The following is a 27,580-nucleotide window of genomic DNA, read 5'->3' as shown; positions in this document are numbered from 1 at the left end:
TTCATTACTTCATCAATGCCCCTCAAATTCAGATAGTTTCAGAACAATGCTTGGCGTGGATGTTCAGCTTCACAGTGCAGCATGATGCATGCTCAGTTTGACATTAGAGAAAACTGTGTTTCACATCTAACTGCAAAAGGGGAAAAGTTTCCCTATTCAGCTTAAACCTTTATGTTAAATGATGATCTACGGTGATTCAAGCAGATAGTTGTTAATATCAGTGTTTCAGTAGTGGCCATGAGGTGGGGTTATTTCTCCAAAAACACAGGGTATGGAGGATGGACACTTACATAGTCTTATAATGTATCTTTTCTCCTCTGCTACAAAAATGCAGCCTTAATAATAATTTCAACTCATGTTTTAAGATAGCAAAAAGCAATGTGGTCACATCTTAGCCCTTGGTCCATATTAAAGTGCTGGTTGTTTTTTTCCTCATCGGAGGATGTGGCTTTCTGGTTATGATGTGTTTTGTGTAGAGCCAGAGCACGACACAAATGTAATTTGGACCCGTGAAGCCTCGGGCTGGACTCTCATATTTTCAGCATCTCCCTCTATCCCTCTTTCTCAGCCCGAGAGCAGATGGCTGTTATAAATGAGTCTGATTCTGCTCAAGGGTTGTGATGTTAAAAGGATGTTTCTCCTTCCCTTTTTTGCCAAATACTGCTGAGTGTTTGTTCATGGTGGATTCATTTTGGGTCTTTGTAAATAACATTAAAAAAAAGGGGGTATGGTCCAGACCTTCTCTTTTTGTAGAATGTCTTGAGAGAACATTTGTTGTGAATTGGTGCCATTAAATTAAAAATGTAACGATTGACTCCTCTGAGAGAAAGACATCTTGTGCTCAGCAGTTAAACTTTTGAAATGATACATATTCAACTTTTTACTGTAAAAACAAAAGATTTATTTTTTACTTTAATAAAATGATTGAACATTAACATTCTTCTATTACAGTGTCAGACATTATAATTAAACTAAAGCTGGATAGGATGGTCAGTAGGGATGTTTTTAACATTGATTGCCTCTTTATATGTTGCAGGTTTCACATGTTGACAGTAGAATGAACAATAACAATAAAATGAACACTCACTTTTTGAATAATATGTCTTCAGTCCCACGTGTAATGAAATGCCGCACAGGCACACAGCGAATCCCAGCCAATTAAGCAAGCTCATTTTGTCTCCCATCAGAGATGCTGCCAAAAGCAGAGTACACACCTCCTACAGACAAACAAGACAATCAAAGGAATTAAGGGAGGGTGTCATAGATAAGTCTGAACAAGACTAGAACAGAGCAGGCCTTTCAGTCTTTGAATCATCTTTACTCAGCAGAAAAATAAAGCTTTGGGATGAATGCAAACATTACTAAACGTTCAATGTTTTTGTTGATTCCTGTCCAATTCGATTCAACCATTTTAAGTTTAAGACATATGAAAAGAAGGTGAGCCCCATAGTGGGAAAGCTACATCTGCAAATTGTTGGTTCTTTGTAATTAATCTTTTAATGGGCCAAGTCTAGACCTGCTCTGCATGAAAAGCATCATATCATTATTCCAGTTATGATTTGTTGCTGTAATTTAAATTGATTTGACTTATCTAAATATTCTTCTGTCTGGATTAAAAATGTGTGAAGGAGCTTTTTTTTTTTATTTCAATAGCTTTAGCTTTTCAATCAAGCCATAACACACACAGAAACCATTAAGTACCTTAAAGATCCCTGATATGGATAAAGTGAGGCTTGAGGTCTTGGAGACCAGCAGGAACTCTGAGAAGCCCAAACCGAAAGCCAGCAAGCCGCCGATGCTCAGCGTGAAGAGTGAATGTAGGAGAGGGGAAAGCTCAGTCACCCGGAATAACTTTTCGGAAGTGCTGAGGCTGAGCCCTGGAAAAAAAGACAACGAAAAAATCAACAGGAATGTTGGTTTCTTTTAGTAACTGATCATTTATCGTCCCATAATCCTAAAGTCAATCTTTTACATTCTACGGGTATTTTCAGAGAATCACAAAAAATGGTCACGATGAGACTGCTTTAAACCTTTAAATACCAAACGTTTCATTTCTTTCCTTCTTAAGTCTCACACTAATGAAACCTAAATGAACCACAAATGAGTTTAAAATCGGAGTCTAAATATTTAGCTTACCTGATTTTTTCTTTAGCCACAAAGTCTACTGAGTCTACTTAGTATTAGAATTGTGTTTTTGTAGTTATTTATTGGGACCTTTTTTGCCTTTATTAGATAGGACAGCTGAAGAGAGACAGGAAATGTTAGGAGCAGAGAGCATGGGATGACATGCAGCAAAGAGCTGCGGTTGGATTCAAATTCACGGCCGCTGCGATGAGGACTGTACTCTCCGTACATGTGGAGCGTACCTGCTAGGCTATCGGCACCCCAGATTTCTGTACTGTTAACCCTAGACTTACCCTCTATCATGATTCAATTTTACACACCTGTTAATCCCAGCATATTATTGATTATTTTTTATATGGACTGGACATTAATGATGTGAAAATAGAGTTAAAATAATACCATATGCACTGTAAGGAGCAATATGCAACTCTGACACCTAGTGTTTAAAAAAGGGTACTGCAGTCAAAAGTCAAAACATTGGTGAGAGCAGTCTGTGGTCATAAATCTCTTTCAAATGTGCTCAAAATAAATGTGCTTTATTTTTACAGCATGGTCATGTGCACCTTTGTTCAAGCTGTACAACACTTTTGAAGTGTAATGCGTAAATGTAGGGTATATTGACAGACTGTATGTTGATAATAGATTATAAGCAGGATACGACCATTCACTCCGAGCCTATAGACAGGATTACAAATCACAGCTGAAGACAATACTAACCTTCATTAAACAGGAAGAGGGGAAAGAGGCCGAGGAACATGAGAGGTTGTAGGTGGTACATGGCGTCAATTGGGTTCTGAAGGCCTGGGATAGAGAAGAACATGAAGATGAAGTTTGAAGAGTAGACAAAAATTGTGTCGGTAAGCATTTTATCTTTAATGAAGTAAGCACACATTTAGATGTACCTGTATTATTGTCAGAGGTTATTTTGAGATTCTTAAGTGATTCTTTGCTTAGCTACATATTGAATACACTGCTTTTACCAGATGGATATAACAAATATTGTATTCATAAATAATATATATTCTTAAGGGCTTCTCCATAGAAAGTGTGTCCACTTATCAGTTCACTCATGGTCAAAGGATTCAGGCAGAGACAGATTCAGGTATTAAGTAAACAGATAAAATCATGCTGCACACACTTTATTTATCCTTTTTTTCCGCTGATGCTGGTTTGGGGAAGCTGATAGTCATATATATATATTTTATATTCATCTGTTTATGGGAGAAAAAAAGCCAACAAGAAAACTGACCCAGCTCAGCTTTCTGCATGAGGACCTGAGTGAGGGTCCATCGGATCCCCCCTATGAAGGACGCCAGCAGCACCATGATGAAGCCCTCCAGGTTGAACTGAGTCGACTCAAACGTAAACATAAAGAGACCGGAGGCGATCAGCAGGACAACCACGATCAGGAATGGGTTCTGGTCGCAAGAAACAAAGGAGAGATGGCGATAAACAGTCGGAGAAATTTATGATGAAAGGTTATTATGATATACAGTACATATATTTTTATTACCTTGACAATCCTGTATCATTTGTTGATAAAACAGAGGGCATAGTTGCACTAGAAATGTGTTATAATATAGGATAGTGATTGTTATGTATGTTGGGTTTATTACATTGCTGGACTTTGTGTTCTTAACAGAACAAAGCATTTCCTCTGGCATAAATAAAGTGTGTAAGCAAATAACCCATCATTCTCTATTCTGTCAAATCAGGAAGACATAAATCAGTTTAGTTTGGGTATTGTGTAGTCACAAAAAAAACTTTTTCCAACGAATACTTGAAGTTAAATATGTAGGTCACTCACCGGCTCCTCCAGTTTGAAGACCAGGGAGAAAAAGAGGATGAAGAGCACAGCTGAAGACTTGGTCATGGTGTACCTGGGATGGCACAAAATAAATGCAGGAAGCAATGACTAACTTCACAAATATGACCTCGATAACCTTAAGATGCTCAGCTCATACTGATGTTGTATGTTTGAATTTTAAAAAAGCACAAGTCGTAAACTTACAAGCTAATGGTGATGAAGAGGAAGCTCCAGTTGGAGAGTCCAATATCTAGTGCTGTTGCCAAGGCTGGGTAAAGGGGGGCAGAATGTAGAACTCTAAGAAGCACTCTATTTTTGTGTCCCTAATTTAATACTTTCAGTATTAAACACAAAAAGGAAAGTATCACAGATGAAGATAGATCAGTTTTAATAGTTCACATTTGAATTTATAACAGTGAAACCTAGTACTTTAAGGCTTAAATTAGCAGAACTTGAAGGGGTATTTTGTTTTCAAAGTTACTGATAAAGACAAAGAAGATGGGTTATCCTACAAAATAAAGAAACTTAAAGGAGAAATATGTCACTCTGACACCTAGTGTTTAAAATGCAGTAGAAATCGGGGCGCTGGTGGCGCAGTGGTTTGTGCGCGCGTCCCATGTATGGAAGCTGTAGTCTTCCAAGCGGGCGGCCCAGGTTCAAATCCGACCTGTGGCTCTTTTCCCGCACGTCGTTCCCCACTCTGTCTCTCCCCCATTTCTGACTCTATCCACTGTCCTGTCTTTCAAATAAAGGCCGAAAAAGCCCAAAAATAAAAAAATAAAAATAAAAATGCAGTACAAATTTAAAACATATCTCTCTCCATTTTTCAAAAGCATATCCAATGTTTCTCCTATTTTTACAGGTTTCTGCTCGTTTAGGTCGGGTAGAATCAGTTATATCCGAACCAGTGCCTGCTTCCATCGCTGCAACACCTGTTGTTTTGCTATCTGCCTGACAAATCGAGGGGCAACACCTCCCTCCTCTTATCAAAACAAAAACAAATCATTCTGCACTGGAATCGACACATACTGGCTGCTGCGTTGTTGACAGAGGAGCCAGCACTTCAACATAGCATGTTTCCCATATGTCTGATGATGTAGTGAGGTCATTTAATGATTTCATTCAGTAGATACAGTATCTTACATATTGGACTTTTAAAGCTTAAATTATTTTTTCTAAGGTAGATTTTTGGCTACTCCTGTGGACAAAGCTGTGTTTCTTATGTCTTTGTCAATTGCACCTGTACATGTGTTAGTCGTGTTAGTAGTTGTGTAACAGTCGAATGTAACATATACTGTGAATCTTTGACACTGAAAACAAAAAAGACAGTTCTGTCAGCATGCAGACAATAACTCTGTCTAAAATCTACCCTGCAAGAGCGGTTACAAGCATTAATATAACATGATAAAAAATGTTTAATTTTTGTGCTGCTGCAGGTTTGCTTTTGTAAGTAACAAAGATTTGTTTTTTTACTGTATAAAAAGTGAATCTACTTAGTTAATGTGGTTATTCTCTGTTAGATCATTAGGCTTTTCAACTGTCGTCTTTTGCGTGACGTAATCTTTTTTTATTTTATCAATTTGAACTTTAGCCCGTGTGCTGTGAGAGCAATTAGCTTCCACTCAAAACGTTGTCAGTCAGTAACCATGATAAGAACTATCAGCTCTCTTTTCTCAGTCTCTGAATGTGTTGTGCTTCCATCTGATCCGGTTTGTAAAACTCAGAGAACTCTACCTGAGAATCTCACCTGTGGGTGCTACTTTACGGAGGTAATCTCTCCAGTTCAAAGTGATGCGTGGTTTCCCCGTCCATAACTGCATGGCCCTTCGTGTCAGAGTCGAAAGGCAGAAGATGATGGTGAGGTGAACCAACGTCATGAAGAGGGGGTAGCGGAAATCCTGTGAGAGCAAATAGATGTAATCCTTGATGGCCTTGTGGTCATAATTCATCCACGGTCTACTGGCTCTATTTTTGTAAGGTTCGTTCCCCCTGGGACACTGCGAAAATGACATACTCTAGACCTCCTCCTAGTATAGAAACACTTGAAGGTGTAAGTCACAGGTTTCATCACGATATTTAATCAAATCAATACAATATTTTCTGATTTTTAAATGCCATTTTTATAATATCATATCATAAGACAATGCTATTGAATCCTGGATTATTGAACTGATGTGAAAATTAGTTTTTAAGTATCACACCCACACTGTATGTTAACCAGAGTCCCATAATCAGTACAAACAAGATTGTTGACATGAATCATCCTTAGTGAAAACCATGCTTGGCCTGTGCTGAGGAACAGTTTTATCATTAGTATTTCATGAACTTCTTCACTTACCTTCATCAGCCATTTGTTATAGAAGGTGATGCCTATAGAGAAGGCATAGTAAAGGAGAACTAATCCAACAGTGCGAAGCCCCCGGCAGAAGAACTGGACAGGGCACGCCATAAAGGGCTGCCGGGACCAGTGGTCCAGAAGAGACTGCTACTTTGGAAAGTTCATCTCAACACTGAATGTGCAGCCCTTCCTGTGAGCAAGAGCAGATTCAAGATGTCAAGATTTAAGCAGGAAGAGACAGTGTGAAGAGAATAAAGGGGAACTTGCAATGGTCGCTTAATGCACAATATTATTTTGAAAGCCAGTATCAGCTAACATTAGCCTAGGTACGCTCATAATAAATGCTACCAACTGCAGGACAACAAGTTATTAAACGGGAAGTAAGTGCTTTAAATATCACAAATAAGAAAATATCTGCTTGTGTTTGCTGATAAATTCACTGTTAGCAGATGTTAAAGTAAGAGATAAAACTCACCAGATGGTTGTTCCGCTACGTTTAACAGGTCCAATTGTTACCTAGGTTACATCCCGTTATCGGCTGAGGACTTTAGCCTCCTGTGTACAACGATGTGGTTTATTCCACTTAGTAAGAAAAGTCTGTGGATAATTTGACGTGTTGAAGGACACCACTCTTAGTTCAGCTTCACTATCACTCGCCCTGTGTAACTAGTGACAGAGTACACAGAGCAACACAGAGGCGTCGTGTCATTTTCCTGCAGACATCCTCATGCAGAACTCCATTGAGCTTAATGTCCATAAACAAAGGCTCTGTTCATTCCCCCATCTACAAGTCACATGCATAACAAACAAAGACGTTTCTTCAATCAGCGTGGACCTCTCTTTAATTCGGCATTAACATAACCTACTAGGAAGTAGAATTATTTGATACATTGTGACTTAACTGTGTTGGTTGCACGCTACCGCCCCCTTTAGGTTTGACTGAAAACGGCGCACACAAAGCGCAGAAGAAATCATTATTTATTTATTGTTTGTACATTTATTGCAAACCTTAGTGTTTTAAAATGCAGCAAGGAATAGGGTCCACATATACGCAGTTATTTTAAAGTAGACATTTGAAAGTACAGTTCCGTTTTTGTCAACAACAAACATAACAGCAGAGAAATGTAGAAACCAAATGTCGTACATCTTGAACCCAAGCCTGAATCACATCATAGACTGAATATAACTTCTCAAATATGTTGGTATAACACACACTTTAAATATTAACACTAGACGAATCATGAGTCAAAGGAAACATAGTCGGGATAAGTCACCGCTAGGGGCAGTGTTTTCTATGGCAGGCCTTTTTCTCCTGGCAAGTCACTTCCGCAGCAGTGTTGCCAGGTCCGCTTGTTATAAGTGAATTTGGGCTTGTTTTTCTGTAAAGTTGCTTGCAAATATCGTCAGTCGCGGGTTGCGGGTTTTTGGGCTTGTTTTCTAATGTGCAGTTGCTTGTTTGGGCTTGCTTTGCTCCCTGTATGAACTCCTATTCACTCCCAACTCTCCACAATAAAGCAAAACACAAACGCAACAGTTAGTTTGTCCTTTCCCAGGATCCGTCCACAACCCTGTTTCCTTGGTTAGCCCGCCCGCCCGCCCGATCTAGATATGTTATCAAGTGGCCTCTGTTTTACACTATGTGGTAGGTTAGGTCACCTGTTGGGCTTCAATTTATTTTTTGAGGAGCCAGCTCGCTTGTTTTGGGTTTGTTTCCATATAGCTGGTTGCTTGTTTCTCTCGGGAGATCTGGCAACACTGTTCCGCAGTCGACGACACAGAGGAGGAAGTCAACACAGAAGACAGAGTGTTGTGATCCCGCCCTGAACAAGGTACCTGGTAATCTCGACGTTTTGTGTTGTGTTTATCGCAAATAAAGAAAAAATATCGCCAGCACATGTACCTGCTCAACGTTAAAGTTCACGCAGCTCTCGTCGCTTAGTTACACCAATATTTCCGTGTGTTTTTTCAGCAGAATGGCGGACGAGGAGGACGAGACCGGCTACGACGAGGAGGTGGACGACGGGTCCACCGGTATGGACGTCGGCCACGGGAAAAGAAAGAGGCTCTTTTCCAAGGAGCTCCGGTGTATGATGTACGGATTTGGAGATGATCAGAATCCTTACACAGAGTCCGTGGATATTCTGGAGGACCTCGTCATTGAGTTTATCACCGAGATGACTCACAAAGCGATGTCGATCGGACGCCAGGGTCGCGTCCAGGTGGAGGACATCGTTTACCTGATTCGGAAAGACCCCAGGAAGTTCGCCAGAGTCAAAGACCTCCTGACCATGAACGAGGAGCTGAAGAGAGCCAGGAAAGCTTTCGACGAAGCTAATTACGGATCATAACCTGACTACAGGACAAGACTTCTTATTTAGCGTTATATATATATTATTATTTTTTTGGTCTAATGCACACACGGTCATTAACCTCAAATTAAAATGTGCTCTCAAAACTTTGTGGAGAAGTCAGATTAACACGTATACTATTCAACTTTGACTGAAATGCTATGCTGTTGTGTTGGCATTGCACATATAGACCTACACTTGGTTGTACAGTTCTCCTTAATTTCAGAGAACTTTGTTTATTGGACTTTTTAGAACTTTGTTTTAAAATAAAACACTTTAAGTAAAACCACTGTCTTCTGTTTCTTCTTATTTAAATGTTGCTGGTTTTGTAACCTGAAGGAATGAATACAATTATATGAATAAATTGATTACCCTTTCAATAGAGAATAAGATGTAAATAATTATTATTTTTTTTAAATAGATAACCTCAGGATGTTATTAACTGCATGATGACTTGAACACATCCAGGGTGTTAATCTAAAATTCAAAGTGATATGTTCGAACAAAAACGGATGAGATTTGTTTTTGTCATGAAACACTACAGACACGTTTAGGACAAATCAGCGAGGAGAGAAAGGGACCGATTAGGTGCGCAAAAATCAACATACCAAAAGATCCTCACAGGAGCTTTAATAAAAAAATATTTTTTGAGTGTCCTGGTGCCCTTTAATTTTAATCTTTTTTTATCCCATTTGTGACAGCTGTTACTACAACTGATACTCAAAAAGTCTGCAGTATCCTCAGCACATCTTGTAGTCAACACAGAACTCGCTGTGTTTCAAACAAAATGGACAAAAAGAAGAAACAAACAGATTTTATTGAATTCCTCAAAACAATTTTTTTTTACACAGACCTTAAATATAACAGACCAACTACAAGTGAGCATGTGTTAGTTAATTTATTCTGTTCAAGCAAATTACTTTGTACAGTGACGTGGTTGTATTAATTGGTCTAAGCAGCAGGTCACAGGCTGCCGTTCTATCTAGACTGCATCTAGATCAGAGCTTAACCAGCAGGAGGGTGAGTCGCTGATGATAACACAACATGTGCACCTAATTTCCACATTGCATCCATGGGCTTTCTGCTAGCACACTGGGAAAAGGTGTAACCCAGCCAGCGACCCACCATTGTTTGTCCTAGCTCTCTGTTGAGGATGTCTACAAGGATGGAGAAGACAGGCGGTGAATTGAGGTGGACAGGAAGGAGGACGGGGAGCAAGGGGGTGGTTTGAGTGTAACAGGGAAGGAGGAATGTCCATGAGTCTTTCAGGTTTTACTGCACATTCTCCATCATCTTGAGGAATTCTGGGAAAGGAAATGAAAAGTTTGAGTTACCATCATGATCATCATCAGCTGCAGAAAATCCCAACAAGATTAAAATGAACTCTATACTGGATTATTTTTCATATTTAACATAGGTAGTTCAAGTGAAGCAAATCATTTCTTCTAAATGTTCTGTATTTTGATTATAAAATGTGGCTTAGATGATCAATATCATTATTTAATTCCCCAAATGTACAAAAAAAGTGTAACACTTTGAGGTAACCAAAACCTGAACCAGATGTGCTTTAGCAGAATCAGAAAAGGGGAAATATGCAAGGACTGCTACACAAGTATTTGAAAGTCATGACATTTAAATTCAAAACGTAAAATAATTGGATTATCCAGGCTAACCTAGAACGTCCTAATCCATTTAATGTGAGTTTTAGCCTAATTGTAAAAGGGACCTTTGTGTGTTGTAGTAAAGTATACTTAAAAATAATCGCCATCATTATGCACGTACCGTCAAAGTCGAGCATGCCATCAGCGTTTTTGTCTCCATCCTTCAGCAGCTCATCAATCTCGTCCTCTGTGATGGGCTCGCCGGTGCTGCGGATGATGACGGCGAATTCCTCTCTGTCGATGTATCCGTCACCGTTCCTACGAAAGAAAAAAAAGACAAACGTGTGCACAAACAGCCAATTAGAATTTTAGAAGAAAACATGAGTGTAGCTTTCCTGAACCAAGGTCGATGCAGGGACACGATGAACTCACTTGTCGAACACACGGAAGCATTCTGCCAACTCTTCCTCGCTCTTGCCGGCCTGGTCCTCCTTTAACAGCCTCACCATCATGACCAAGAACTCCTCGAAGTCAATGGTACCGCTACCTGAGTCCAAGGAAGGAAAACATCACTGTTTAGTAAAGTCAGTCTGACCAAAGGCCCTTTTTTGCGCTCCCTTGAGGACTCGGTTCTCGTCTTTGCGCACGGTTTTACGCATGAAACACTAAGATGTCATACTAGAATTATGCCCTGATTTGTTGTTATGAGATAAAACCACGATAAGCAGTAAAACTAAAAAGAAACTTGTCTGTTTAGAAAATCCAGTAGGCATTGAACTGTTTACATTACATGTAGAGGCTATGTTGCAATCCATTACAATACACAATGTCAGTGGGGCCTTTATAACCGATACTTTCTGCGCACCTGCCCCTTCAATCTTCACTAACTAAGGCCAAATTACAGGGGCTTCACTTTTAAAGAATGTCTTATACATTAACTATGTTTGTATGAGCGTGTGTGAGATAACTATAAAGTGTAGGCCTAACTGTTTGCTTGTGCGTAAAACACTGATTGTGCACAATATGATTGCATATTTCATTGCTAACCGTCCTCATCGACCTCCTCGATGATCTCATCCAACTCCTCTCTTGTCGGATTCTGACCCAGCATCCTCATCACTTGACCCAACTCCTTGGTGCTGATATCACCGCCACCGTCGGTGTCAAACATGTCGAAGGCGGCTTTGAACTCTGGAAAATGAAAGTTGGAAGAATTGTTATAATTATTGCTCTGTATTGAACTCCACAAAATATAAAATAGGTCTGCCTCTGTAGCCTCCGAATAACTGCTCTGTAGTTTTACTACTTATCTCATTGCTTGTTAAAATACAAGCATCACGGAGGTTGACTACAGTAAGGGGACCTACAATGCCTCCTGCCTTCAGAAGCTCATTCTAACAAAAGAAAAAAATGCATAACTGGATGGACTACTTCATGTACAGCAACTACACGTGTGAACCAGTAAGGCTGCCAATTTTTTTCAAAATACTCAAGCAATCTTCTTCATTACTGGGTAGAGTAACGACATTACTGAAGCTTGCAGCAAGTACTCACCAGCCAGCATTTCCTCGCTCAGGTAGGAGCGGGCCTCTTGTTGCGCGTCAGTCTGGAAGAAAACAAGGGCGCACTCTGTCACTTCATCATTCACTACATTCTTTATTCGGGTTTATTAATCATATCAGCTAAACACTTTGGATTGAGAATTTACAAAGCGCCAAATATGTTCCATAATGATATTGCTAATATCCATATGGGCTGCGTTTATGAAAAATATATCATGGGAGAGTAAAATACCATTAAGCAAAGTAACATTGTGACATTTGAGGATTATAACGTTACTCCTACGAGTTTTCTACAAATATTTTTGTATTTATATTTCTGCATGATCATTTCTTGTGATTGGCATGTTTTCATAAGTCATGTGATGCAGCATATAGAGTAGTTGCGTCTCCCATGGACTCTTCTTGAGCTTGGTGTAAATTAGTCCGGCTATTTCAGGCTCAACACATTAGGCTCGCTGTATATGGCCTGCAGACATCCAATCCCTGGAATCTGACGCCTAAGCAGAATCCGCACTTTAGCAGCTGCCACCCATCCACTTAAAGCAGCGTAACTTTGTACCCCGATTAGTGCATGGGCTTTTATTAAGGCATTTATTTTAAATAAGCTTAAATAATCTTTCAGATGTTTCCTCTAAAATGCAACAATTTAATAAATAAAAAACATATGTATTGTTCTGCATTTCATAAAATGTAACGGGAAATAAAAAGATAAAGATTTTCAATCTATAAACAGGGTAACATGCTGCTCCACAATACAGCTGTCTATATGAAAGACTTCATATGCATTAATTACTTAATCAATAACACTCAATTCACATGCGCCCTTCATAATGGTTAATTGCTATTGGTTGGTTTACAAAATTGGAACACTTCAACTCGTTATTTGCACAATTGCTTGCTCTTACCATGTTTGTGGATTAGCTTTTCCCCCCTAAATATCCAAGGAAAAAAAAGCCCAAAGGTGTGGTCAATCCGCGTGTACCTCAACAGAGAGACTAGACGTCAAGTGAAGGTTCAGACACACTTTAAACGGGACAGCTAGGTCCCGCCCCCTGTCGCTCACAGGCCCTCCAGATTTAGTACCGTGAACTTTTAGGGTTCTGGGGCCACTGCGAGCCAATCAAACTTTGGAGAGGAAAGCTCTTGATTCTTGAAGTAACAAGTTTAAGAATTTAAAATCGGAGTTTTTAGGACTTAAGTGATCCAGGTTTAATACACAGGGGAGAATGGAGATGATACAAGTTATAACGCAAAGTTTTTTGGGGTGAGTAGATGTGGTGTAGAAGATATATTAGTCTGTCTCCTGTTGTGTTTAAACTGAGGTTATTAGAGGTAAGGAGGGCCAATTTTACAAACGTCAAAACAATTCATACTGGATGTTAACAGTACTTAAAATTAACATTTGAATGCATCATGCTATGGCCTGAAATAGCCCCTTATAGCAGCTGGTGGTGTCATTTCTTCAAACTACTGTAACACACTTAGAAATACAAAAATGAAATAGGCCTAATAAAATTATAGATCATCCAACATGCAAAATGATGAATTCTTTTCAGGCCTTGTAAATATAAGACTATGGTCGAGGATGGGGAGTGATAGCTTTGAGGTAGGTTATGGGTTTTGTGATGATGCCGTTTAAATCTAGGCCTGAAACTTAAAACCCGGACCCCATTCCACCATCCCCCCCAGCCTTGCTCCCTTTGCCTACATGCCCTGAATAGCAGGCAGATTTAAGGCTGAGAGAGGGCAGGGACTTGAGGTAAGAACCCTCACGTCTCGGTGCCCTAAACACGACCTGATGCTCCTTATTTGGATGGAGGTTCCTGGAGGGAGGGCCCGATGGGAGAGACAGAAGAGGCAGGAGAGGAGGATAGGATGCTGAGGAAGGGAGCAGCCCTGGAGAGAGGGGAGGGATGAGGCTTTTTGAGAAGTTGTAGGGGGCTTGCAGGCTATATACCCAAAGACTGATTTAACTCAACTGCTTTGCAACTGCCTCAAGCCTCTTATACCGACCGGCTGCATGGCTTTGCCTCTCATGCTTGGGGGAATTGATTCCTGTGCTGGGAGACGACTGAAGAAGATCAGTGATCAGTACTTAGAAGGAGAGAGACAATTGGAAGAGATCATTTTGAACTGGATATCTGATCATTTCCTTGCATACTGCAGTTTTCTAGGATTAAATGAAATAGGGAGGTTGGTAAATAGTGCTATCTAGTTCAACATGGAGGCTAGCTGGCTTGGGACAGGGAGGTCAGACATGTGTTTGTTTGTGTGTCAGGGAGGATTTTGTTTCTTATATGTCAGTGTGAAAGTGGTAATCCAAAAGTCCCACAGAAGGCCACCAAAAGATGAGCCGAAGCAACGAAAAATCAGACGAGATAAGACAGGTCAAGATACAGGAGAAAGCGGATTTATTTGTAAAGCACAGAACAAGGTGTAAAAGATATCAAGTTCTTTAGAGGAGGGGTCGGTCTAGGGAGAGGAAGGTGTGGGTAAGAGCTATAGGTGGTGTTGCATTTCTGGAGAAACAGCAGCTGCCAAGAGGACAGCTGGCTGCTTAGCTCAAGGAGGCGGTCTGGGGAAAGTGCCTTCGTCTTAAAAGGTTTGAACGGATATTTATAGATATCCCCACCCTTCAGGGTTTCATATGAGAAGGGGGCAGTGTTGGGGGGGTGAAACTATTTCTATATTTGTATCTTTTTTGACGTGTCAGTAGCTGCATCACAGGTTGTTTGTACAGGGCTTTTATAGCATCTTAGGCTTGCATTGAGAGGATTCTCTCTGAAGACGGTTCATTAGGGAATGTAGAGGTGGTGTCATTACTGGACGTTCTCCATCATCTTCAGAAACTCTGGAAAAAAGAAGAGATGAGTAACAGTCGATTAATCAACCAACCGACCAAGCCATCATGTCCAAGTGTACATGCTGTGACTGTCATCCTTTCGTCTTCTTCAAGTCCATATTTTGATAGGAAACTGGTGTTTTTTTTAGTTATTAATGGAGTTAAACCCAACACACCCACAAACCCTCTAATAACAGGCAACCGAACAACATTGTATTCACTAACTTATAAAAAAGGAGTGCAGAACATCCTTGTTTTTTTTTATTTAAAGCAGGCAAATTTAAAGTCCAGTTTCGAGACCTCTTTGTCACGTTTCTCCGTTCTTGTTTAACTTTTATAACCGTGGCAGGCCATAATTGTGCTGAAAAACATCACTGGCTTGTCTTGTGTACTTCTTTTGTTGTCAGTTTAATTTGAAATGATAACTACTATTTTATTTATTTGACCTTTATATAACCAGGTTATTTATGCATTGAGATCAAGATAGCTTTCACACAATGAACTGGCCAAGAGAGTTTTAAGGCAGCTGAGACGATATTATTTTTTTTACTTCAGCAACTCTGTAATTAAAAAAAACACTCAATAATTTAAATATTTCCTCCTTTTTCTGTTCATACATGTTTTTATTTTATCTCCCCCTGATAATATAAAACACATTTTGGAACCTCTGCATAGCCCACAGTTTTCAGAATCTCCTCTTGAACTGTGTGTCGCCTTTTCTTACCGTCAAAATCAATCTTTCCGTCTTTGTTGTTGTCTGCTTCCCCGAACATCTCATCAATATCTTCCTCTACCACCGGTTCTCCAGTGAGATGAAGAATATCTCCAAACTCCTCCCGGTCAACGAAACCATCTCCGTTCCTGTGAATTGAAGGCTTCATTATATTCACTGTGTAAAAATTCTGTCACGGTGTCAGAGTTTCTAAATGACCAATATCTTTCCTTTAGCATTTCTGTACTTAAGATTTGTGTCATTATTGGACAATTTACATCTTTTAGCCTACACGATTTACTGGTAAAGTTTAATTCTAAATAAGAATAGTACTGATGAACAGTTTCAGGCAAACAAGTGTCTTCTTAATCACTGACATACATCTTGCTTATAATGGTTGTAAATACGTAGTACCTTTATCTTTATTTTTATTTACTCCTATATTCTAATTTTATTAATACTCATATGCATATTCTTCCTGTTGTCTTTTACTGCTGCAGCACTTGCATTTCCCCACTGGGGATCAATAAAGGATTATCTTATCTTATCTTATCATGCATCACATTGGAAAAGATGCCATGGTAAATATTTGGACAAACACTTCTCAGGTTAGGTCATCCAAGAGAAAAAGCGCCAATTAGTGAATGTAGTAACATATTTACTCTCCTTTAGCAATTTTTTTCCCCTCCAAGTTCCTGAGTTAGATATGTTGCTATGAGCAGTGATTGAAGTGGTTATATTTGTTTTTTAAAGTCTTAAAATGATCACAATGTGGGTGCTGGATAGCCTAGTGGTTATAATTGTTCACCCCATGTCCAAAGGGCTTCAGTCATAGAGTGGCCCAGGTTCAACTCCGACTCTCAGCATTTTGCCACATACCTTCCCCATGCTCTCATTCGATTTCCTGCTCTGTCCTATCCTCCACAATAAAGGCATACAAATACCCCAAATAACATCTTTGAAAATGTGTAACACGATGTATCATATTGAAAGTGAAAAGCCGTTACAAGGAATAATCAATTAAATCTGCAGCTTTTAGCAAAAGAGAGCTTTATTGTTCATTTCAGCTGACTGGCAAACGACTTGAGTATTTTGGCTAATTATCACACTCAGCACCCTCATTGCATTATTTCAAAAGTCTTAAAGTCCAATTCACACTACCTGAGGAACCCCAAATAGCAGACGGACAGGATTTTCTCAAACCATTTCCAGTCTTCTTTGCAAGCTCAAGTGCCTCACTAAATGCCACTGATTATGTGCAATGCTATATCGTGTTTGTAATGGCAGATAAAGTACTGACCAACTAATCCACACAAATGTAAAGTCCTCAAACTACCATGGGCATTTATCATTTTTCTAGAGATGTTAACAACTCAAAAGTTACAGGATAATATCCCCATCCTTTGTTGACAAAAGAGTAGGTGTGTTCATTTAATAATAAAGTGTTTTTTTACAGGGACTTGCGCAAAGAAAAAACTGCTTTAAACACCAAAACAAAAAGCGGATGGAGGAGGTTTCTTTGTCAAAGCTGGGCCTGCTGTTGAGTGTCACAGTGAGTCTGCCACTACTGTAAGTATTCTATTATTAGAGCTGTGATGTGAAACCATGGCTACAAAAAGGAATAAGTATTGTTCTCTCTGCAGGGAGGGAAGCTTGTCCCCTAGCTCACACTTATTTTTAGCTGGCTTCTGAATGAGGGTGCTTCATTTAACTGGGAGTGAGTTGTGAGCGTGTGGGAGTATTGAGGGTCAATTTTCTTTTGAATCTGCTGCCTCCTAGTGGCTAAAACTGTTCAGGTTCAAGCAGAAGAATTACTCGCTCCAACAAATTAATCACATAAATGTGAACAAGTATCAAATGCAAAGACTGGATTTAGTATCAGATATTGCTAAATAAAGATTGGTTAATGGACATAAACACAGGCCTAGCATTAAAGTCCAGTGCAGCATTAAAATCTGAACAGTGGCGTTTGTATTTGTCTCTCTGGCAGTTTTGTACGAACATACTTGTCAAAAATGCGGAAACACTCCGAAAGCTCTTCTTCGCTCTTTCCAGCCTGGTCCTCCTTTAGCTGCTGCACCATCATGACCAAGAACTCCTCAAAGTCGATAGTACCGCTGCCTGAGGAGGGGAGGAGTAAAAGTGAGAAGTGAAACTCCTAAAAAACTATCTTGACTTCATCAAACAGCCTTTAATGATTTAACATCTTTTGTCTTGTTTCATAATGATCTCACCATCCTCATCCACCTCCTCAATGATGGCATCCAACTCCTCTCTTGACGGGTTCTGACCCAGCATCCTCATCACTTGACCCAACTCCTTGGTGCTGATGTCACCGCCGCCGTCTGTGTCAAACATGTCGAAGGCGGCTTTGAACTCTAGGGAAACGTTTAAATGAGAACAAATCTTCAGTACGAGAACTCTTTTGCATTTTACCATTTTCAGCTGCTTCTGAAGCCCAAATGACAGATTCAATTTGTTTTATTACAAACTGCAGGAGGTCGTGATGAAAAACAGTGGAGGAAACTGACCTGCAATCATCTCCTCAGTCAGGAAGGAGCGGGCATCGCTTTGTGCGTCAGTGGGCTTTAAAGAGGTGAAAAAGAAAAAGGTTTAGAGGACGGAGGTTGACAAAAAGAAAGGTTACTATTTCCAGATATATTCACCTTCAACCACAAAATAATGTCACTTAAGGTTTAAGTGATGGCCACATTAACAGAACAGGATTTGACCAGTGATGATGACAACAGTTCAAAGTGTGAATAGCATTTTTAACATTCACACCATCACACACAAACACATTCGGCTACTACTGACACACTAACACACAAGCATCTCATAAACTGCCTCTCCTTCACTCGTATGCTCGAGTTACTCAATACTCATACTCAAGCTCAGTTTCTCCACAGAGCCAGACAAAACCAAAACAGAAACCCAAAGCCAAACCAGAACTTTCATTAATGAAGAGACAGCCAAAGACCGGAAAATACCCTGATGACTGGTAAAACAAGAGTCTTTATCTTAAGTGGAAATTAGGCTCCGACCGATATGAAATTTTGGGGCCGATACCGATATCATTATTAGGAAGGGAATAATCCAATTCAGATACATTGGCCGATATCTTTCTTAGATCTATCTTTGATCGGTATAGATAGATATAGAAATATAACAGTTTTGCCTTGATCCCTCTAATGCAGTTAGCAAACACTTGTGGAAAAGATATATAATGAAGACAAGATGGTTCGCTCTGGAGAGTGACAATGCTTGTTGTGATCCATATAGCGCCCTCTGCTGGTGACAGCCAGTAAGAGAACTGCTAGTGTAACTCAATGATACTCAAATTAAATGCTATTTAACTGATGAATAAATCTAGTAATATCAGTGCATCTCTGCGTTAAAATTAGCCGATATCGATAGTCTCTAGATATGCTAATATATTATCGGCGGGCCGATAAATCGATTTGGCTCTCGTGGAAATGGCAGCTCATGAAGGGGAGCACACCAAAAGCAGGTTTTCCCCACATGTACAACTTTTTATTAGCACAAAAACAGGAGTTTTTAAAGCTTTGGACTTCACATAAATGCTGTTCCAATCTGATCCAACAATGTTTTCCTTTCTAGTTAGCATCTCTATGTAGACATTTTGACAGATGATAACACAACGACAATCCAACACATACTTTTCCTTAATGATGCAACTTTCCCTTTTTGTATCATGTTTCCTTTGGGATAAAGTTCAATCTAATCTGAGTTTTCATATTTCTGTTTGAAACAACAAACACCAATAGGCTCTCTCCAACAAGAGGTTAGCAGAGCACAATGACAGAGCACTTGAAGCCAATAATATTCCCATATCATTATCATATAGACCCCCTGTTCCATGATATGTAAGGCAGCCGGACCAAACAATGCCAATATGGTGACGTATGGAAGCTCTTCCATTCGTTCCACTCATTAGTTCACTTCAGAGCTATTTTTAAGGTGAGACTTGGGAGAGGATTTGAAAGGGATTTTCTCAAGGTTAATTTCCAAACTTAGGACATTCAGGAAAGGCAGAATGTGGTCTCACTTTACTCAGCTGTGTGCTTTCTATCTTTAGTGTCGCTCCCTTCAATCTTAATATCAATGTTATTAAGTTTAAAGTTACAAAGTGATGGAGCACAAAGGCAACGTGAAAGCTTTCCAGGCTGTTAACAAACAGCAAAGAAGAGTTATAATCGGTAGTTAGCAGAAATCAAAAAGGAAAAATAGTATAGATTTTCCCAAGTTTTCACAACAAAAAAAAAAATGTTTCCAAGAGATGAAACACTACTTTAAAGAGTCCATCTGATAATCCAGCTGTGCTACAGATGAGAACTTGCTGGGTGACCTCGGCTGAGCAGAAGGAGTTAGTTTATCCTTCAAATAATAATGAATCCATCTTCTGGTTTTTATCCTCACGATAAAACAAAAGCAAATCCTCAAAGATAAAATCAAAACTCGTTTTCTGAAGATGTTGTTTCCCTTAAACCTCCGTCTCTGTTTTCAGTTTCTTACCATGTTGGCCGGCTGTGCTGAACGACAGACACCAGAAGAAATGACAAACGTCTAAGAAATAAAGTCCCTGCTATAAAGTCCAGGTAGCACTGCGTCTGTGCTCCCCCATATGTACCCTCTCATCCTGCCTGGCTTTTACTGAAAATGATGAGGATTGGACAAGAGGCAGCCAATCAAAGCCAACTTTAGTGTGTGCCCTCTCACAATGTCCTGATGGACATCCCCTTGTTTGGCACACTGTCTATTCACCCATATTTAGAGAACAGACAAGCTCAGTGACATTTGTCCAAAAAAAAAAAAAAAAAGAAAACACATGGCTGGAGGTTATTTTGGCAGAGGATCAACAAGGCATTTCAGTGCAGATGGACACTTGATTTCACGTACTGGACAAGAACCAGAGTGCATGCATGCTCACACACATCTCATACTAGAACTCACACACACCGATTAGCACCTCCCTGCATGCACAGATTCACAGTGTCGATTAGCCATCTATCTGCCTGTCTCCATGTCCTCACTGCAGCTGACTTGCCCTTGCACTTATGACATCTGTAACTTAAGAGGTGTGCGAATACACTGGTGATCTGACACAGCTGTGTCCCATCTTTAACCACTTTCTCACTTCCCTCAACAAGAAAACAAACAAAACACCCATATAGCTACAAATTGGTAACCAATAATAGGTAAGTCAGCCTTTATAATAAAGAGCCAAAGTGAAGCTGTAACTTATGGTTCATAAGTTAAACATGATGTAGGATCTCATTAAATCTTAATTGATAAATTGGAGACCAAGACATATAAGACTGGAGTGCTCCAAGACATTTAGGGCTCAAGACCAGATCAAGACCAAGACCAAGACCAAGGCAGTGCGAGACTGAGCCAAGACCAAGACCATAAATATCACAGAAAAATCCTCAACTTGCAGTGGGCATGTCACTCACTTAGACCGTAACACTGGCAAGGTTGTGGCCATAACCGAGGGACAAAAATGTAATTCTGAAGGAATTGAAGTTATTTCTTCTTTTAGAAGGGGCATTTCCTTCTACTCACAGTAATGATATCAAAATACAGTCTATCAGTGGTGCACTTGACCTGTCTTGATTTAAAATCCTGACTCCGCCCAGCCTGAGACCGAGACAAGACCGAGTTGAAATTCTGTCGATTCCGAGACAAGAACTTCAAAATGAAGTCTCGAGACCAGTTTTGAAACCAAGGCCGATATAGCAGGCTTAGTCATTTGGCTTACTTAGAATAATTCGCCAAAGGCTGTTTTTTGTTTTTGAAAATCAACTTTAATTTGTTTGTTCAATACTTTTCTTTTCGGCGCCCTTTAAAGCTTTGTTGTAGATTTTTTTTGCTGGCTGTAAAACTGACTGGAATGAACACTAAAGCTTGTATATGACATAAGCAAAGGAGACCATCAGCAACCAGATAGATTATTTCTATATTCTATATATATAGAACAGGAGGTTTCTGCGTCTCTAGCTTTAAATGCAAGTGAGCTGTGTTTGATCACTCCTCATTCTGGAAGGGCTTGGGTGGCTTGGGCTTGACCATGCCCTCCTGTTAACAGTGGAAAGGCAGAATCAGAGGGCAGAACAAACACCTAGCTATTGGAGAATTGTTTTCCCCTTAAACATATATATAGGAAATTATACAACCAAGTTGCAACCTCCGTGTTTGAAAAAGGAAGCCATGCAAAGTCATTCAGTTAGTTGAGTGTCCGCATGAGGCTGGCTGCAGAAGCACCGGACGTCACACACACCCCATTTAAAAAAGCTTGTTTTTACATGTTTACAGCCTGGTACAAAAACAAAACAAGGTCTGATTAGCTAATGTCTCAATTATAACACACTGTACAGGGCATTTTTTGATAACTCATCTGTTTTGATTTTATGAAGGATGAGTATTATTAACAATAAGGCGCGTGGCTGACCTGATTGACAGGTGGCCAAAATGTAATAGTTTGTCAAGAGGCTTAAAACCCGCCTCAGCTCCAGCTCTCAGCCCGTCGTTAGGTTGACTGAAAGTTAGGCTGAGACAGGATTACCAGCATGGCGACCACCATCGATGAACACTCCAAAGCCCCCTGCAGTAACAGATGGGTGATGACACTCAGGCTCCGTCCATTAATAGTCTATGGAAACAACAAATGGAGTGCATCTAAATTATACAACCAAATACATAGTTTGTTCACACACTTTTAAAGTGACACTTACAAGGCCTTTCTGATCTGATGTCAGGATGACAGTGTAAGTATGTCCAAAGCTATCACAAATCACTGTTAGAAAAACAAGTCAGTCATATGATTGACAATGCTTCGGTGTGATTTAGGCACAAAATAAAACTACCATTAATTTTTTTCTAAAGATGATTATTTTGGATGACATTAAAATGTTTTAATTTGGATATCATTTTCCATCACACACCACCTGAATAGCCATTTATGTTCATTTTTAAAAGGAGGGAAACAGAATATAAACAGTTTTCTTTCCAGTCCAAGTTTTCTCTTCTCATAACACTCAAACTTGGAAAGGATGTTTTTTTTGTTGGAAAACAGGAACTGCATGGATACCGAAACATGTTAGCATGCTGGTATTAGCATTAGACTCAAACGCCCACAGTACTTCTTCTTTTAGGGTTGTTAAAAGCTTTGCTGGGACTCAAATCATTTTATCATGTTAAAAAAATACAGTAATCTCAGATAGCAGTCTCCCTCTCATTCAGTTCTATTGCAGATAAAAAAAATAACTTTAGTTCGACAACATATCCTAGAATCAAGCCTTATTGAGATAATGAAGCAGCTGTAATATCAACTAAATATAACATGTAAAGTTAAAAATGTCCTGTTCAGATCAAGAATAATATGTAAAAAAGATGATAAGAGGCTTTTCCTTTTTTTTTGCCTTCAAGGATAGTACAGCTGAAGAGAGACAGGAAATGTTGAAAAGAGAGAGTTGGGGGTGACATTTAGCAATGGGCCAAGGTTGGATTCAAACCCACGGTCACTGCTACGAGGACTACAGCCTCGGTACATGGGGCGTGCAACACCACCACCACTACGGCCCAGGCATTTTATTTAATGCGGCATGATTGCGTGCCAAACAGCTGTTGGTACATGCTATCTGTACCATCTCCTTTCTCCCTTTCTCTTGTCTAGCCATCACACTCATCACGATTTCTCCACCGCTTTTCTCCCATTGGACAAAACTCCTCCTTTCATCACCCGCGTGCTATTCTTCTTGTCTTGATCCCCGACATCTCCCCTTTCCATCTTAACCTGCTCTCACCCCTCCCAGTCCTCTACCCGGCCGTCTCCCGCGGGCCACAGTGTGAGTTCAGCTTTCATGCCGTCCAACTTATGTCACCAACTTCCTTGAGTGCCTGTTTGGTGTCTTGACTGACAGCAGCAGCTGATGCTCTGCCCACCTCAAGGATCTGACAGAAGAACCTCCTTCTACACGTAGGGGAAAGAGAAAGTTGTGGAAGAGTGAGATGATTTGGTTTTCAGAAGAAGGATGAACATGAAACTGCTTACACTTTTTTAAAAATATAATTTGTTTCACTCTCTTCTTCTTGTTTTTTACACCTTCTTTACTAATGCCTCTTTCTATTCCTGGACATTCCCTAGGGGAGCAACTGAGCCCTCCAGACAAACAGTCCCTATATAAGGCTGGAGGTATGCCATCACTGCTCTCCCTCTGTCCCTGTGCCCCTCTCTGACACCCCATGCCACTCCTTTATGTCCTTTTCACCCAATGCAGTGTAGCATACTGCAGAAAATGTAATTATATTTAATTCTTCATATAATTAAATGTCTTATAAATCCAAATTCCAGGTTAAGTACCGGTACATCTTAGAGTGTGAACCCTTACTGAGATTACTTCCTCTCTGCTGTTACAGTATCCCACTTGAAACACTTTAATATTAAGTGATCTATTTATGATATGAAGATAATTTTGTTATTGTGTTGATTACATTTTAGGCAGTTCTTATAAATGTCCTAATAAATGATTGTGCTTCTCCCCTAGCATATGGTTATTTAATCATTTTTAGAATTTTGAAAACTACACTTAAATGCAATTTATTTTCCCTTGGAATAAATAGTTATATATTTTCAATCAATTTTGCTCCATACGTTATGCCTTTAATGCTGACAGGTTTCTGGGTACCTGCTGATGAATAGAACCCAAACAGCAGGATGTTGTCACCATGTTTCACTGCTCTGATGGTGCACTGATGGAGATGATGTGCGGTGTTGAGTTACTGCAATATTATTTTGTGTTCCAGAGCCCCCAAAAAGTTTAATTCTAGTCTCATTTGCCTGGATTACTTTCTCTTCGTATGTTTTCTGTCTCCCAAGAGCTTGTGGTAAACTTCAAGTGAGATATCTTATGGTTTTGTGCATGACTAAAGATAAGCCTTCCTCGGAAGACTTGCATTTTTTGTACAATTTTTTTTTTCCTGATCTCAGAAATGGGTCTCACAACTTGTAGTATATCAATGAACTGAGTTTTTACTGGTTAATGATTAGAAAACTGTTTTCACAAAACTATTTGTGTCATGTCGCCGTGCCTAATCCAGAACAAATAGCGGCAGGTGATTCACTGAAGTGCTTCCAAAGTCTTAGAAAATGAGAGAGATGCAGATTGTTGAGAAACAAAAACAACAGTTACATCAAACTGGCAGGAAAAATAAGTATTTCTCAGTGTGAGGCAACTTGTTTGCCTGGAGAGTAAACACATTTTTTTTGTAAAAAGACACGATACAGAAAGTATGAATTACCATCCTGCAGGTAGTAGGATGTTTGAGTGGCTTTTTGGTGCCGTCAAGTGGCACTTAAGGATATGTCAGGCAAATCATTTTTTTAGATAAAGTTACAATGATTTGGCGCCATCCAGTGGCTTGAAAGAGTAAGTGGTTAATTTCTGCATGTTTTGGTCTGGATTTGGCATGTATTATATGTAATTCAATAAAGACATTAAACACTTAAATCTTATAGTTTACTAAACATAGAAGTCTTGTTGTGATACAACCTTTGTCATAATAATATAAGATGTGGTATAGTGTGGTAACTGTTAATAAATTGTGCACTAACAGATATTAACATTTTTTGTGTCCCAGTCGTTTTTCTTTGTTTGGTATCTTCTCTCTCTCTCTCTCTCTCTCTCTCTCTCTCTCTTGCCCTCACATATGCACTCCTGTAAATATCTAGATAAATTCAACTTTGTTATCTGTTTTTCAAAACATTAACAAAGCAAAGCTATTAGATCTTTTGCTTTGACTAAATAAAACGTATGTGTTGATGACATTATAGTAAATAAAATCACAATGGTTTCACATTCAAAAAATAGTGTTTCCACTTTGGGGCCAGCAGAGAGCAGCAGACACAATTGAATGAGAAAAAAAGCAGCATTTAGCAGTATTTACAGAGTGTCTGACTGAACTTCCTCCTTATTAACTAATAAAAAGTAAAAATATACTTTTCCTTATTTGGATAGTGACCCTCGAGGTGACCTTTAGGTTCCCAGACCAGCCTTCAGAGTAGACTAATGAATGAAAAAAGAAACAGCCCGACAGAGTGGAATGGCCATGACGCTTTGAAGCGGCTTGAAAGCACCCTGGTGTTCCTCTGCTGCTGCTTCTGATGGCCATGACCTCACACTGAAGGTCAAAAGGTCAGACAAAACAGGGCCATACATCTGAGGCCTGACCCATGCAGAGGGTAAAGAGTTCATTCACAACAGTCAGGTGAACCAAACAGTGATCCTTTATAGTAACATGAGAAGAGACACTTCGGCACAAATAGTTGGAGAAAAATTGTGGATGGATAAAGTAGCTAAACATCAAACCCGTTATCATTTACACCCAGGGGCGATTCTAGAGTCTGTCCGGGCACAAGACAACAATTCATTGGGGGTTCCTCGTACCAGTGTTCATCACCATTATGTTCTGGTAGTGCCTATTCCTATCAATTTTCCTTCAGCGACTTTCATTGACAGACTTTGGTTAGAGGAATAATGCATGCAGCGCTTAGCAGGAAAACAACAGGGAGTGCTGTCAGATGGGGCTCCCTTGCAAGGTTTCCTACTGTCATTGCAAAATTTGCACATTTTGAGCCTCTGCTTTGGTTCAAAGTTTGTCAACCCTCAGGGGCCCCCTATTGGCCTGGGGCCCCAAGCAGTGGCCTGCCTTGCCTGTTGACAAGCAGCGCCTCTGTTTACACCGTCATTCCTTTATATGTTACCCCAAATCCCCTCCTTCCTCAGAATGAAAGAGAATTCACAAACTTTAAGCAAATTAAACAAAACATTCTGCATGTGGTAGTGGAAAGATTTCTACCTTTGATGAAGCCTATTCATTTTTAGTGTATTATGAATGAATTGAACTTTTCCATTCTGTTAGCTTGTGATTTGGTGAGGAGTTCTTGTCTACTTTGAGGAGTAAATTGGTACGGTATCGTGATGGTTCAGTCTTTGATAGAAATCTTTCTTTCTTTCTAGATGAATTAACTGGTGATGCACGGCAGAAGCGGATTTTGAAAGAATAGTGATAACCATCCAACTATACCTATTGCATCCCGATTTGATCAGTGCTTTAATGTTACGGGAAGAGTTTGTGGAGTCACAAAGTATGTTTATTTCAAGAGATTAATATCAGAAAAGAAATGATAGGTGACATTGCACATACTTGTTCAAATATTTTAGGTGGAAACATCCCTTCAGGGTGTGCATTTGTTATCCTTGACACACCCACCTGTAACCTAACCCTATGTGACCAGAGACAGGAAATACAGAATATGTGTAACCATGAGGTAAGAGTTTGTGTTTTAGGCTTTCTTTTCATCGACCAATTCAGGACAATTGAGGTCACTTGTGAACTCTAGATTTCATTATTGGTCTTATAGTTTGGCTGGTAACATACAGGTTGGGTTTAACAGGGGGGATAGTAATTGAGAGAAGGAGGAGAAGGGACATAGATTGGAAAATTGTACAACAGAGAGATGACAATTGTTATAGAAAGAAAGAATGACGCCCCTTTCCTCTCCCAATCTCCCCCTCCTTATGTACTGCAGCTAAGTGGTTTCCAGATGTTAAGGGTTATTAGAGATTAGCTATGAGAAGGTGCTTGGCTGGGAATCTGGATATCCAGACTAAATATTTGGCTCCAGCTGATAAGAAGAAGGAAAGGAAAATGCCAGGGGTGATTGAAAGTGGTTTATAGGAAACGAGACGAATGACTTCATTTGAAATAAGGAGGAAAGACAGAAACGATGACAGAAAACTGAAGTACCAGGTCAATGGAATACAAATTATATTTCTTCTAGAGGCTCATTTAGAAAGAATGGTTATTGAGAATATATTTTTTAATCTATTTCTTACATGCAGGACCGGAGAAGTTTAAAGGTTTTTATGTTTTCTATAATGGAAAGCAAGTTCCTCGATCCACTCATTTGCTTACATTTGCTTTCTTGTAAAATAACTGATAAGGTTACAAAGAGAGTTTAATAGTCCTCCTTGAAACTGAGGAAAATAGGGGCACGATATTGTTTTTGGGGATGTGGCTCGGTAGAAGAGTGGGTCAATTCTCAATCAAAAGGTTGGCAACTTGATCCCAACAAATGTGTTCTACAGGATGTGATCCCTCACTCCAACACCCTTTACCAGCATATATTAGCCCTTTTCAGAGAGCAATTCCACAACAGTGCTG

General features: G+C 39.7%; 5 protein-coding genes across 5 annotated transcripts in view; 2 read left to right on the top strand and 3 right to left on the bottom strand.

Moving 5' to 3' along the window:
* The window catches only part of LOC132989525 (collagen alpha-1(XX) chain), a 44,723-nt gene extending 37,003 nt beyond the window's left edge, over positions 1-7,720 (bottom strand). Inside the window, exons 1-9 of the mRNA XM_061057215.1 lie at positions 6,745-7,720; positions 6,270-6,459; positions 5,679-5,829; positions 4,136-4,199; positions 3,932-4,004; positions 3,374-3,542; positions 2,842-2,925; positions 1,702-1,877; positions 1,088-1,217 (exon numbers count right to left, since the gene is read on the bottom strand). Coding sequence (XP_060913198.1) covers positions 1,088-1,217; positions 1,702-1,877; positions 2,842-2,925; positions 3,374-3,542; positions 3,932-4,004; positions 4,136-4,199; positions 5,679-5,829; positions 6,270-6,380 — 958 coding nt within the window. The 5' untranslated portion in view covers positions 6,381-6,459; positions 6,745-7,720. The remainder of the gene's footprint in view (positions 1-1,087; positions 1,218-1,701; positions 1,878-2,841; positions 2,926-3,373; positions 3,543-3,931; positions 4,005-4,135; positions 4,200-5,678; positions 5,830-6,269; positions 6,460-6,744) is intronic.
* The window catches only part of LOC132990158 (uncharacterized), a 411,085-nt gene that overhangs the window by 356,701 nt on the left and 26,804 nt on the right, over positions 1-27,580 (top strand). The gene's annotated exons all lie outside the window — the stretch shown is intronic.
* On the top strand, positions 7,946-9,007 carry taf13 (TATA-box binding protein associated factor 13). The gene is made up of 2 exons (XM_061058344.1): positions 7,946-8,098; positions 8,239-9,007. Exon 2 carries the CDS (start codon positions 8,243-8,245, stop codon positions 8,615-8,617), a length of 375 nt encoding a protein of 124 aa, XP_060914327.1. The 5' UTR covers positions 7,946-8,098; positions 8,239-8,242; the 3' UTR covers positions 8,618-9,007.
* Positions 9,417-12,791, bottom strand: tnnc2.2 (troponin C2, fast skeletal type, tandem duplicate 2). The gene is made up of 6 exons (XM_061058343.1): positions 12,686-12,791; positions 11,773-11,824; positions 11,266-11,409; positions 10,651-10,765; positions 10,400-10,536; positions 9,417-9,921 (listed from the first exon to the last, which is right to left on the bottom strand). Exons 1-6 carry the CDS (start codon positions 12,686-12,688, stop codon positions 9,890-9,892), a joined length of 483 nt encoding a protein of 160 aa, XP_060914326.1. The 5' UTR covers positions 12,689-12,791; the 3' UTR covers positions 9,417-9,889.
* tnnc2.1 (troponin C2, fast skeletal type, tandem duplicate 1) lies at positions 14,169-19,990 on the bottom strand. Its single transcript, XM_061058342.1, has 6 exons — positions 19,871-19,990; positions 17,866-17,920; positions 17,569-17,712; positions 17,341-17,455; positions 15,347-15,483; positions 14,169-14,631 (listed from the first exon to the last, which is right to left on the bottom strand). The coding sequence occupies exons 1-6, from the start codon at positions 19,871-19,873 to the stop codon at positions 14,600-14,602; spliced, it is 486 nt and encodes a 161-aa protein (XP_060914325.1). The 5' UTR covers positions 19,874-19,990; the 3' UTR covers positions 14,169-14,599.

This window comes from Labrus mixtus, chromosome 15 (assembly GCF_963584025.1).
Source record: "Labrus mixtus chromosome 15, fLabMix1.1, whole genome shotgun sequence".
In the NCBI taxonomy this organism is placed as follows: Eukaryota; Metazoa; Chordata; class Actinopteri; order Labriformes; family Labridae; genus Labrus; species Labrus mixtus.
Note: the sequence above shows the minus strand (reverse complement) of the source record. Positions and strands in the feature narration are given on the sequence as shown.

Bases quoted from the DNA above. Each gene is read 5' to 3' on its own strand.
- taf13 (XM_061058344.1), top strand. From the start codon at position 8,243: ATGGCGGACGAGGAGGACGAGACCGGCTACGACGAGGAGGTGGACGAC.
- tnnc2.2 (XM_061058343.1), bottom strand. The intron at 10,537-10,650 runs GTGAGTTCATCG...TTTCTTTCGTAG, and splicing joins TGCTTCCGTGTGTTCGACAA to GAACGGTGACGGATACATCG. The intron at 9,922-10,399 runs GTACGTGCATAA...TTCCTTTCCCAG, and splicing joins TGGCATGCTCGACTTTGACG to AATTCCTCAAGATGATGGAG.
- tnnc2.1 (XM_061058342.1), bottom strand. The intron at 17,713-17,865 runs GTCAGTTTCCTC...ACGTTTCCCTAG, and splicing joins GACTGAGGAGATGATTGCAG to AGTTCAAAGCCGCCTTCGAC. The intron at 15,484-17,340 runs GTATGTTCGTAC...TTCAATTCACAG, and splicing joins TGTTTCCGCATTTTTGACAA to GAACGGAGATGGTTTCGTTG.